The sequence below is a fragment of the Elephantulus edwardii genome, unplaced genomic scaffold, assembly GCF_000299155.1.
Source record: "Elephantulus edwardii isolate Elephantulus edwardi_28Jun2011 unplaced genomic scaffold, EleEdw1.0 scaffold00185, whole genome shotgun sequence".
Classification (NCBI taxonomy): domain Eukaryota; kingdom Metazoa; phylum Chordata; class Mammalia; order Macroscelidea; family Macroscelididae; genus Elephantulus; species Elephantulus edwardii.
Window position 1 is genome coordinate 3,691,738 of NW_006399935.1, and position 13,717 is coordinate 3,705,454.

Here is a 13,717-nt window from a genome sequence, read left to right on the forward strand (position 1 = left end):
CCTGCCCACCTCACCCACTCCCCAGTGCCGGCCATCACCCTGCCCACCTCACCCACTCCCCAGTGCCGGCCATCACCCTGTCCACCTCACCCACTTACGGAGTACACGTTGCTCCTGTGGCTCTCCTTTAATGGCAACTTGTACTGGACAATTGCCTTTAAGGTCTTCATCTTGTCCCCTGAAATCTGGAAGAAAGTTCGGTGAGGGCCTCATGGCCACCTGGTGGCGGGGAGATTCTGAAACTCCTAGGGTCCTAGCAGCGTCTCTGCTGTCTTTTTAATGCCCACACAGTGAAAGGGTGCTCTAACTGACCTGTTCTCCATGACTAGGTTCTTCATGCTGGCAATCCGTGACTCCCAGGGGTTAAAGACAGGCAGAGACGATAGCCTGCCTACCCTGGGGTAATTCCAAGCAAAACACCTCTCAGAATCATTCTACATAGTTATGAAGGAAGTTCTAACTCTCCCTGGGATGTCCTCTTGCCACACACAGAGACATTCTAGAGGTTGTTGTTATGTGCCGTTGAGTCGCTTGCGACTCATAGCGATCCTATGTACAACAGCCCTAAACTTTGCTCTGTCCTGTGCCAATCGCACTGTCTCTGACACTCCCATCCCTATTATCCCAGTTACTGAATCAATCCACCTCATAGAGGGTCTTCCCCTCCTGGGCTGTCCCTCCACCCTCCCAAGCATGATGTCCTTCTCCAAGGACCTGTTTCTCCTCACAACATGTGACACCCCAAAAACAGCAAACCAGCCAGCTGACACTCAGTCATCTCTGACATGTTTCCCCACGTGTACCAGAACACAGCTGTGCTCCCCAAGGTTTCGATGGCCAGTTTCTCGGAAGATCACCAGGCCTTTCTTACAAGGTACCTCTGGACACCAACCTTTTTACCTTACTGCTGAGCATGTGAACTGTTTTTATACTGAATGCTAGCATCCAAGACGTTCAGAATTTATATCTATTTCTGTGTTATAATATGCATTATAGCTTGTGGAAATTAGACTTTGCTCCCTGCTTTGTTCTAGTTAAGATCCTCTTGGTTTAGCCCCTCTGGGATCTCACGCCCTGAGTCAATGTTGCTGTTTGAAGAAATGGAAAAGAATCCCAGGGACAGATAAAAGAATCCCAGGGACAGATAAGATACTCTGCTTCAGAGTCAAAGGTGCGACAGATGGCTAACCCCTTTAGCCACAGAAAAGATTAACACTATAACAACTACTGTGAAGCTTGAATAAGGTCTCAGTAAGCAGAAACACCGTGTTTTTTTAAAAAATGAAATTATTGTTTCAGTAAGATATGAATTGTTTTTCCAGGAACAGAAGGGCCCTATAATTATGGATACAAGATAATGAAATAAAGATTGGATTGTTAACTATGTAACTGTGAGTGTGTGTGTGTCAGTGAATGTGACTGTAGAAATGCTATCTTGAAGAAGGATCTCGCTGTCTCCCAGGCCTGTCAATAAACCATGTGGTAAAAGCAATTCTGCCTACCCTCTAGTTCACAACTAAGGAAAAGACCTCTGTCCAGTAACTTGCACGCAGAGGTTCCTGGAGTTGGAGGCAGGTTAAAAAAAAAAGTCCCCCATAGAGGTGGCTATAAACAGGGCTGAAATCCCCTACGTAAAACAGAAATTTAGAAATAAAAAAAATGTTTTTATAAAATCCATGGTGAGAGGGAGGAACGGGGCCCACAAAGAAAGAAAGAAGAAAGATAAGCTCAAAATTTCACTGTGCGGGAAGCAGGCTCACCAGGAACTGTCATTAGAAAGAGAAGGAAAATTGCAACTCCACATTGCAACATGAAATTCCAAACAGAAAGGAGCGCACACAGCTGTGAAGGAGAAACACGAAGCAAAAAGGCAGGCAGGAGAAGAGAGGAGAGGACAGAAAAAGACAAAGCAGGAAGCGGGAGAATTAGAAAAGAGAATAGAGATGCCTCAGTAAGGGAAGCGGGACTGGAATTGAATATTACGTTACTATCAATTGGAAGTAAAACTTTTCCAGCCCCGAAGCATCTTCACCCCTTTTACCAATCTGACCATGAAGGACTTTTACTGAGCCCATGTACGGGGCCAGTCCCACCAACCCATATCACCTGTGTTATCTGCCTGGGACCATCACCTGACCAGAGCCCTGAAGTTCCCTGGGTGACTCTGGCAGGCAGTGCTGGGTAAGGGCTTACCATAAAAATTTTCTGCAACTGCTTATCATTTTCAACCAGTAAGATCTTCATCTTGGAGTCATTGATGAAATATTGACAGGCCTCCGGAGAGCTGGTGGCATAAATACCAACACAGAGGCCCCTGCAAGAAGAACACACACACACACACACACACACACAGAGAGAGAAAAGACAGAGACAGAAAGAGACAGAGATAGACAGAGAGACAGAAAAGACAGAGAGAGAGAGAGACAGGGAGAGAGAGAGAAAGAGAGACAGGGGGAGAGAGAGAAAGAGAGACAGGGAGAGAGAGAGAGACAGAGACAAACAGAGAGAGAGAGACATACACACACACGTACAACTTAAGGTGAGCATAACCTGGATTTGGGTAGGGGACTTAACAAGTTATGAGTTTACATCCTTGGTGTAAATTTACCTCCCTCAACTACTTAACAACAACATAATTATATTTATTTAGGAGAATAGCAGCATCTATAATGGTATTATGATATCAAGTAATGGAACCTGCCTCAAACCAAAACCAAATTTACTGCATTTGAATCCGTTCTGAAATCCAGTGACCATGCAAGACAGCAAAAGTGCCACACCAAGCATTTCCAGGGTTGTAATCTATGTCTCGGAGAAGGTGCAGCCAGAGTGCTCCTTGGAGGCAAAGATCACAAAGCTTGGTCTCACATATATTTGGTCATGTTGCTAGGAGAGGCTGTTCCCTGGAGAGGGACATCATGCCTGGAAAAGTGGAGGGTCAGCGAAAGAAAGGAAGACCCTCAAACAGGTGGAGTGACACGGTGACAGCAGCAATGGGCTTGAGAGAGTCAGTAAGTGTGAGGATGGCACAGGCCAGGCCAGGGGGCAGACTGTACTCGACGGCACCTAACAGCAACGATCAATGGCAGCAGACTGCCCACTTTTCTCCCTTAGAGTGACTGGTGGGTTCAAACCTCCAGCTAACTTTATCGGGAACAGCTGGGTACTGGACCTCCCGGGCTCCTTTGCACATCCATTTCCTGTGCAGACCATGCGTGTTATATGAGTATGGAAGCATTAGAAGTAAAACCTACATTAATAAATGTTCATTTTTCTTTCTAATCATTGCCCTCAGTTCCTTGTGAGGGTCGTTGATTGTGTTGAACAGATCAAGCTCACCTACTGAACCACTGTGTGTTCTGGGGGAAGCTCCTTAACACTTCTAGACCGCACAACCCTTCACCACATTATTACTGGGGAGAGGAGCAGTAATAGGGCCCCTGTAAGGATTCAGTGGACCAAAGACATTCCTCTAGGTCGTAGAGCCCTGGTGTACAAGTTGCCACACAGCGGTCACTTTTGGTTGCTGTGAGGCTGAACACTGTGACACTGATGTGTCAAATGCATTAACCATTGGCTACCCAATGCGGACAGAGAGTGGGGTGGAGCTCCCCGATGAAAACAAACTTGGAAGGAGGCGTGGCATCCACTTCTATAATAGCTTGCCTCTGGAAACCCTATGAACCTGGGGAGAGGATTAAAGGCACCCAGGCGTCGAGGACTCTCCTTCATGGGGTCCCTATGAGTCACTTGCGACTCGACGGCACTTAACAACAACAACAACACACATAAAAGGCCAGCTGGGCATTATTGGTATAGCATAGTTTCCATTTTCACTGTAAGGACAGTAGAAAAGCTGTTTTAAAATCTTTTTTTCAATTTTATTATTTTATGTGTACCATCAAATCGGATCTGACTGGTACAGGGGAGTTTGTCCCTCCTTCTCAGCAGAGCATCTGGTGGATTCGAACCCTGCACTTCTGGGGTTGTAGTGGTGTGTCTTGTCAGTAGGCCACCAGAGCTCCCTATAGAGAGGCATTTTGTATGTGCCAGTTCCCCTTGTGTGTTGGGCTGTTAACCAGAAGGTCAGAGTTTCAAATCCACTAGATGCTCCATGGGAGAAAGACAGGACACTTTGCTCCTGTAAAGAGTTACGGCCTCAGAACTATTCTGGGAGAGTCTGCCCTCTCCTACAGGATTGCGCTGAATCAGGGGCCAGGGGCCAGTGGGTTGGGTTTCTCATTTGTCTTCTAAACACTTGGGCAGACGACCTCACCTACGGTGTAGCTCTGGCATGGTCAGTCAGAATTAACCTAGGTACTTTGACTTACCTGGTAAACCAGCCCTGTAGGTGAACGAACATGTTCCCTGCCTGTGGAGAGCTTCCCATCAGGCACACCAGCCACCCCCCACCCCAGCTACGATCAGAGAGGTTCTTTCCATTTATCTTTTAATTATCTATTTGTGGGGGATTCCCTGATAGCTTAGCGGTAAGGAGTTGTGCTGACAACCCAAACACACACAGTTTGAACCCACCAGCTGCTCCAGGGAAAAAGATGGGCAGTCTCCTCCTGCGTATTTCACGGCCTCTGCATACCCTCTGGAGGGGTAGCTATGAACTGGCTCCTACTCAATCGTATAGAGCAACAATTTTTTAATCTTTTTTTAGACCACGGTTCAAGTTCTGTCTGTCTCTGCTGCCCGCAGGTTGCACGGGTCTCAGTTTTTCCATCTGTAAACCGGGAATGACACCATTCAGTTCACATTACTGGTGTGCGGATCACATATGCCAATCACAGTGACGAGTACAAAATCAGAAATTTCTAGATGCGGTCTGTGGTTATTTTATCTGCAAAATTCCCTGCCGCTGAGGACCAAAGCAGTCTCAAGCCTCAGCTCTGAAGGGTATTATTACGTAGGACCCACGGGCAGAATGCCTTGTTTGTGTGTCTATCTTGCCTGCCAACGTGGGACTCTGTCAGAAACTCCTTTCCACGTCTCAGTCTGAACCAGCCCAGGGCTGCCAGGCCCAGAGCCGGGGCTTGCCGACACTCACCATGGACCAAGCCGGAGGTCTTACCCTGCTAAGATGGTGCCAAGCGCAGCGATGAACCACTCCACCGAGTTAAACCCCAGGATACCAACTGCGTCGAAACGCTCCAAGCCCAACTGGGAAGACACACACAAACAAACAAAATACGAGTCAGCATGGAGGGTCTTGGCTTCCAGCCAAATGCCAAAGGTGCTCTAGAAAGGCTAACCAAAAGGCTGGCTGTTCAAATCCATCGATTGCACGTCAGGAGGAAGATGGGCGTTTCTGCTCTGATAAAGATCACAGCCTTGGCAACACCACCGTGCAGTCCTGTGGGGTCCACATGCCCCTCTCCATCCTATAGGGTCAACTCGGGCTTGGGACTGACTCAGTAGCAGTGGGTCTGGGTGAGCTGCGCTTTGATGACGGACCTGTTGGAAGCCAGGCTCACGTACATTCTGTCACTGGGGAGGGAGCCCACTAACTGTTTTATGAATCACAGAAGGTTCTTTATCACCCATCCCTGCTGTTTCTGAAGCATTTCCAACTCATGGACATCCCTGGGTGTCATTGTATAACTGAGCTCCAGAAAGTCTCCAATGGTCCTTTTTTTTTCCTTCTTTCTTTTTTCAGTAGATCACCAGGCCTTTCTGGTGAGGTGCCTCTGGATGGACTTGAACCATCCACCTTTCATTTGCTAGCTGAGTGTTTAACCATGGGCATCCCCCAGGGACTCCTGATGAGCCCACCCAAGGCAGGATGTCTTGGGGACCCTCTTAGGATCCTCTCTATCCTTGTTGCTGTTGATTGCCATCGAGTTGAGCATGACTCATAGCGACCCTATGAACAAAAGGCCCAAAGCCTCTCTACAACTATCAACATTTATCTAAGTTCATAGAGTTTCTGGAGGCAAGTTTTTTATGAAGTGGATGCCACTTCTATCCTGGTGATAGAATGAATGAATGAATCAATCTATCAACATTATTTTTTATAATGTGATGTTGGTAAAATACAGGCCAACAGGTGCTCTCCCCGCTGGTGAGTAGGAAGACAGGGCGAAGATCCTGGCAGGAACTCACGCTACCTGGGGCAGTCACTCTCACGCAGCTGTGACAGCAAAAGGGTCAAATCAAGCCCAGTGCAGATTAGCAGAGGAGGTACGGCCATTCTGTTACGTACGTCACTGCAGACATTGTAAAGAATGCAGACTTTAATACAATGGACCAGTACGGCTCTGGTGGCCCAGTGGTTAAGAAGCTACTCTGCAACCCCAAAGGCATGTGGTTCAAATCCACCAGCTTCTCCTCAGAAGGATGGCCAGTCTCTGCCTGTGAGAGTCACTGCCTCTGAAAACCCACTGGAGGGTCAGCTATGGGTCAGTTCCAACTCAACGGCACACGACAACCAGCGTGGAAAGATTTCCGAGTCCTGTAAAGAAAGCCTCCAAGTGGGGACAGACTGAATCTCGCTTCCTGGTATCTATGTTATCATATAGTCTCTCATGTCACGTCAGATTTGGTTTGAATAATTGACTGACCATATAACCCTCTCTCAAGTCACATTTGAATAATTGACTGACCATGGAAGGAGGGGTAATCAATTCACAATCTGCACTTCCCATCCCAGGTGTTCTCTGTCTTTGGCTTCACTCATTCTGGGGGAAGTTGGCCGCCACGTTGTGAGGACACTGAAGCAGTCCTGTGGAGGCGGCCATGGAATGAGGCTTCCTGTCAACAGCCAGCCACGGGGTCAGAAGCTCTGGCCACAGGGCAGCCTCCACAGGACACAACCCTGACCAACAGAGTGACCGTAACATCAGGAGACACCCTGAGTCATAGCCCCTCCCCCAGGCTCCTGGACGTGGAACCCGCAGAAACTGCACGGTGAGAAATGTGTCGTTGAAAACCACTCCGAGGGAGCTGTGGTGGCCTAGTGGCAAGAAGCTGCACTGCAATCCCAGAGGTATGTGGTTCGAATCCACCAGATGCTCTACTGGAGGAGAGGCAATCTCCTCCTGTACCAGTCAGATCCGATTTGACAGTACATGTATGAAATGAAATAAAATGAAGACTTTAAAAAAAAAGAATTTTTTTTTAAGAAAAAGAAAACCACTCTGTGTGTTTGCTATGGGGGGGGGGAGCCGAGCGATAAGGAGTTGCACTGCCAACCCAAAAGCAGGTGGTTTGAGTCCACCAGGGTCTATGCAGAAAGATGGGCAGTCTCCTCCCATGTGATGTACAGCCCCTAAAACTTACTGCAGAGTCAGCTGTGAGTCAGTTCTGACTCAATCACAAATAACAACAACAACAGTTAGTGAATGCGCAGAAATACATGCCACGTGAGGGGGGGGGGACCAAGCTACAGAATGCTGGGAACAGTGTGGGGTGTGACAATGCCTGCAGCGACAGGCTCGAGGGTGTCAGAGATGGTGAGATCACACAGGACCAGGGCTCATGTCTGTGGTTCACAGTCACTAGGAGTCATGCTCGACTCGATGGCACCTAACAACAACAGCATGTGCAAATATTTCCATAGGTAACAATGGAAAAAAAAAAGTAAAACCTAATATCCAAACCCATTACCTTTTAGGCAGCATCAGCTGTCGCAGACAACATGTGTTAGGGAGCCCAAGTGCTGCTGGAGTGCTCTTGGCCACCATCTTTATAAAAGCTGGTCACCTGACCTTTCTACCATAGTGCCACTGGCTGGCTTCAAACCACCAACCTTCCACTTAGCAGCTGTCCTGGCTTGAATGGTGTCCCTCCCCACTAAAATTACACATCAGCTCTCTGGGCCTTGATCCTTCACGGTTTGGCGGTTATGCAAAGAGGGAGTTTGATGATTGTGGAAGAACGTGTTTACCTCTCGTCATTGAGAATACCATGGACTGCTGGGAAAACAAACAGATTTGTCCTGGAAAGGGTTAAACCGGGTGGCTCCTTGGAGGCGAGGATTCTGAGGCTCCGTCTAACTTACTTTGGACATGTTGTGAGGAGAGACCGGTCCTTAGAGAGGGACATCATGCTTGGGAGGGTGGAGGGACAGCGCAGGAGAGGAAGGCCCTCTATGAGGTGGATTGATTCAGTGACTGGGATAATTGGGATGGGAGTGTCAGAGACAGTGCGATTGGCACAGGACAGAGCGGAGTTTAGGGCTGTTGTACACAGGGTCGCTATGAGGTGCAGGCGACTCGACGGCACATAACAACAACAACAACATGTGATCAGTCCTAAAGGGTCTTCCCCTTTGCGGTAGCCTGAATCACCTTTTCTCTGACACCATATAAGAAGAGAGTGAAGTACACAGAGCAAGAGACTCAACAACCCTCCAGGCAAGAAGGGCTGGGAGTGGAGTGTGTGTATTTGGTTGGGATCCAGGGTCCTTGTGTGGGAAAACTCCTAGACCCAAGGGACAACTGGTGACCAGAACCTTCTCCCAGAGTGAAGAGAAACAGAAAGCCTTCCCCAAGAGCCAGCGACCTCAATTCTGACTTCTAGCCGCCTAAACTGTGAGAGAATCCATTTCTCTGTGTTAAAGCCCCCCTCTTTGTGTATCTCTGACACAGCAGCACCAGTAACCCTCCACTGGGAACACTGTAACATATGTATCCTTTATGCCCAGGAGACACATGAAAACCAGCAATGGAGGCTGCCTTTCTGGAGGGAAACTGGGTCATAAGAAGCAAGAAATAGAAGGAAGTTTTCCACAGGCATCAGCAGGCAAGACTGATTCAGAAGCACTAAGGCTCCTGGGTGGGGGCCACAGGCATGCACTTGAGCTTGAGCTTAGAGGTTGACATTTGGACCTAGCCAGCTGTGCCATGGAATTGAGCCCTGGCAACCCGCTTCTGCTACACATTACCACCACGCCAACCGTGTCAGGCAGGGGCACTCCTACCCAAAGGCACTGGGGCTCACCAGGTGAAAGCAGTGGGTCTGGTTTCATTGCTCCTAGTGTTCCATCCATGTTCCCTGCTCTGAATGAATGAATGAATGAATGAATGAGCAAACAGTGACTGAAGGAGGGGCTTGTGTACCTTGAGCAGGGCCCGTGCAGCTTTCCGACAAGCCTCGTAGTACTGGTTGTAATTCATACTTTCCCACTGGTTGTTTTTCATCGAAGACACAGCTGGATAGATCCCGAAGCGGCTGACAGATTCATGGAAGAATTCTGGAATGGTCATCGGGGGCTCGTGGCCCGGTCCATGCTTTGTTAGCCTCAGAAGGACTTCTCCATACCGGTGTGTGGTCCACAGCTTGAGGGTATCTGTAACAGTCCCCGAATGGCCCAAGGGCAGAGATGGCAGGTGTTCTGACACATTTACTAACTTCCAGAGGAGAGGGGTCTTTTGGATCTCTGAATCCTGAATCAATTATAGACCTACAAAACTCGTAACCCCTTGCCAGGGAACTGCCCGGGATTCCTGGCAACCACATCCGTTACAGAGGACAGCATCACAGATCTGGCCTGACTGTGAGGCTCCACAGTGCTGGCCTAGTTGTGATTCTTACAGCAAACCAACCAACCTGTCTTGGAATAAGTGCAGTCTGAAACACGCTCTTTAGAACCCCAGGTGGTGAGGCTGTCTCATGTACTTTGGACATGTTACCAAGAGGGACAGGTCCCTGGAGAAGGACGTCATGCTTGGGAGAGGGTCAGGGGATAAGAGGAAGGTCCATGAACAGGATGGGCAGACAGAGAAGCTGCAACAGTGGCCAGGGCGGGGCAGAAACAGTGTTGCATTTGGTTACACTCAGAGCTGCTGTGGGTCAGAATTGATACAATCGTCTTTACAGAAAAAGATCCCCAGATCTTCCTTTGCAGGACTGCTGGGGTTGGGGGTTAAATTGCTGACCTTTAAGATGATAATAGTCAGAAAACCCTTGACACCTTTCAGGACCTGTGACCTAATCATGCTGCTTGAATAACAGCCCAGAGTCAAGTCTGGTCCCTTAAAGCTCCCAGTCTCTTTTCTCATTATACTTCTCCATAAATGATTATGGAAATTGCCCAGCGTACAAGAACACTAAATGGCTGTCCCATGAACACCTATCCGCTGTAGCTTGTACCACCCTGTAGAGGCTGGGGCGCTGCCACTTCTCCATCCCACATCCGTCTGCCTGTCCATCCATCCATCTGTCCTCCCTGAGTTGCACACACAAGTGGTCCTCAGCTGCTGACCAAAGCCATCAGCTGTTCCTTGGGAGAAAGATGCGTTACAGCCTTGGACACCTGCTGGAGGGTCGGTTATGAGTCAGGACCAACTCGTCGGCAGGAAATTACGTTTGGTATCAATGTCAAATCCCTGGGGGGTTGGAGGATGGTAACCTAACAGTCAGTGGTTAGAATCCACCAGGTTCTCTGAGAAAGATGGGCAGTCTTCTCCCAAAAAGATTTATAGCCTCAGAAACACTATGGAGGGTCCACTTTGAGTTGAAATCGCGTCAAAGGCAGTGGTTTGGCTTGGATTATTATCAATTCCCAGGGAAGCAGCAGTCAAGAATTAAAATGACAGTTGACATTAGGCAAATCTGCTGCCAAGAACCTTTTTTTCTTAAAATAAAATTTTTATTTTATGGTGGCGTGGCATCCACATCCTAAACAACATGCCTCTGGAAACTCTATGAACTTTGAGAAATGACAATAGTTATAGAAAGGCCTCAAGTCTTTTGTTCATAAGGTTGATAGGAGTCATGCTCAACTCGACGGCAATTAACAACAACGACTTACAAAGTCTGTATACATTGTTTTTCACACCGGCTCTTTCTCATTTCCTTTACCCACCCCTCGCTCTACCCATCAACCTGTGCCACCTATGACCACCACCCCCCGCCCTTCCTCACTCTTCTGCTCCTACCTTCCCCCACGCCTTGGATCCTAATACACATTTTACTAGTTCTCTATTTCTACAATAATGATCTTATTCAGTATTTGTCCCGATGGGACTGAGTTAGTTCACTTAGCATAATGCTCTCCAGGCCAAGGACCTTTTTGAAGTGCTAAAGAGCAACGATGTCACTTTGAAGAGTAAGGTATTCCTGTCTATGGCTGAGGTCTTTTCAATGGTGTTTCATGTGTATGAAAGTTAAGGAATCAGAGAATTGATGCCTTCATATTATGACACTGACAAGGCATGTGGACTATCCTACAGACTGCAGGCTGTTCCTTGGAGAGATACACCAAGCTTGGAAAGACGGAGGGGTGGGGAACGAGAGGAAGGCCCTCCATCAGGAGGATTGGCACAGCGACTACAGCAATGGCCTTGAGTGTGTCAGAGATTGGGAGGTTGGCACCAGATAGGACAGGGTTCAGGTCTGTTCATAGGGTTGCTATAATCATATACACAACTCGATGGCACCTAACAACAACACAGACTGCAGAGGGAGTTCTGGTGGCATAGTCCCCAGGGGACAGTGTTGCTAACACAAAGGAGGTTGATGCCTCTGCCGGTTCAAATCCACCAGCACCTCCAAAGAAGGAAGACGGGCAGTCTCCTCACATGTGATTGACAGCCTCTGAGAACCCACTGGGTGTCAGCTATGAGTTGGTTCTGTCTGGACAATGATCACTTCAAGTTTCTGACTATGAACTTCAGAAGAATGAATACATCTGTCCTGGAACAAGTACAGCCAGAATACTTCTCGGAAGCAAGAATGGTGAGACTCTGTCTCCTGTGCTTGGGGCATGTTGTCTGGGGGAATCAAGGCTTGTAAAGTAGAAGGTCGCAAAGCAACTATGAGATATCATCTCACCCCAGTCAGAATAGCAAAATGTAACAGAACAGCAAGCAACAAATGCTGGCGAGGTTGTGGAGAGACTGGAACCCTTATTCACTGTTGGTGGGAGTTTAAAATGGGGCAACCACTGTGGAAGGCGGTGTGGCGCTTTCTCAAAAAGTTGCAAATAGAGATACCATTTGACCCAGCAATTCCACTACTGCAAATATACCCCAAAGAGACCATAACTGACATCCAAGCAGATATGTGCACACCCAGGTTTATCAAGGCTTTGTTCACAATAGCAAGGAGTTGGAAACAACCTAAGTGCCCATCAACAAACGAATGGATAGAGAAGCTGTGGTATATTCACACAATGGAATACTATGCTGCATTGAAAAACAAGGAACTCATGCAATATTATTCAAAATGGGTGACCCTGGAGGACATTATGCTGAGTGAAGTATCTCAGTCACAAAAGGACAAATACTGCATGGTGCCACTGTTGAAAAACAGGACTGACATGGGGTTGGGAGGAGACTGAGAAAGATGGATTCAATAATGAATACTGCATTGAAACAGATGAGGGAGAAAACTGTTTAAAAGGGATATGTGATTGGGTATTATTGTCATGACAGGAGTCCAGAACGAAAGCTGCATAGTGGAGTGGACCTGGGGGAGGGATTGTAAAACAATGAAAGAATTTTTCTTTTACTTTTCAAAGAGAAGAGTGTACTGGAAGGGAGGGGTGGACAGGGAGAAAAGTGCAACAATGAATGAATGGAAATCCAAAGTCTCTGTGAATTTTCACTAAAATTAATAATAGTTTTTTTTAAAAGTAGAGGGTCAGTGGCCCTCAATCACTGACCCTCCACCAGAGGAAGGCCCTCCATCAGATGGATGGACACAGTGGCAGCAGCGGTGGGCACAGACTTGGCCATGACTGTGAGAGTGGTGCAGGACCGGACCGGGTGTTGTTCTCTTGTGAATGCGGCTGCTAGGAATTGGAACCAACTCAGTGACACCTAAGAACAGAAACACTGTCAAGAAGTTCTGTAGTGCAATTGTTAAGCGTTTGCAAATCAAAAGATCAGCAGTTTAAACCCACCGGTTGCTCCATAGGACAAAGGCCTGGACATCTGCTCATATAAAAACTGTCCCCGTGGGGTTGTTCTGCTTGATCAAATAGGGTCACCATAGTCCAGTTGACTCAATAGCAAAAACTTTGGTTTCATAAGCACTGTCCACGTCTCACCCGGGCTCAGAAGGGCACTCATGAGAGACAGTTCATTGGGGGGGGGGGTGCCTGTAGTAAGGGGGTTCGAACATGGTTCTGACAAGGGACCCCCGTCAGCACGCACACCTATCAGCAGCTTCTCCAGCACAACATACCTTGTGCTTTATACATGTCTACTTGTAGGTCTTCAGACTTCTCTTTTCAAGTGCTTGGAGTCTTAGCCCTTCCAGATGCCCAGAGCACATTCTTCACAGCACTGCAAGGCAAAAAAAAGCAGGCAGCTTAGTAGGGCTGGCAGACCGGCTGGGTCAGATCCAAAGCCAGCGCCATCCGCTGGTAATGTCTGTCCGGAATCAGTTCTGAGATGGATTGATCCTGTCTGTCCTGGAAGGAAGGGGCAAGGACTAAGGCTTGTTTGCCAAGACTTCCGAAAAGAAGTGAAAGCATGTCACTGGTCAGATTACACTTGACCAGGCTTGCGTCCCAAAGAAAGGAGTCCTGGTGGTGTTATTGCTAAACCCTCAGCTGTTAACCAGAAGTTCGAGGGTTTGGGGCTCACCAACTGCTCAGCAGGAGGAAAGACCTAAAAATGGCCTCCTTAAAGCTCACAGCTGGTCCGGTTGTACTCTGCTGTGTAGAGTCAGAATTATTTTGAAAAGTGGAAAGTCAGTGAAAGAGAGAAAGACTTTCAACACGACAGATCAATACAGTGCAACAGTGGGCTTAAGCAGG

General features: G+C 47.9%; 1 protein-coding gene across 1 annotated transcript in view; it reads right to left on the reverse strand.

Moving 5' to 3' along the window:
• Positions 1-13,195, reverse strand: part of ACSBG2 (acyl-CoA synthetase bubblegum family member 2) — a 42,103-nt gene extending 28,908 nt beyond the window's left edge. The window contains exons 1-5 of the mRNA XM_006896426.1: positions 13,141-13,195; positions 9,069-9,298; positions 5,081-5,169; positions 2,194-2,314; positions 99-185 (exon numbers count right to left, since the gene is read on the reverse strand). Coding sequence (XP_006896488.1) covers positions 99-185; positions 2,194-2,314; positions 5,081-5,169; positions 9,069-9,298; positions 13,141-13,156 — 543 coding nt within the window. The 5' untranslated portion in view covers positions 13,157-13,195. The remainder of the gene's footprint in view (positions 1-98; positions 186-2,193; positions 2,315-5,080; positions 5,170-9,068; positions 9,299-13,140) is intronic.
• Positions 13,196-13,717: the final 522 nt, after the last annotated feature.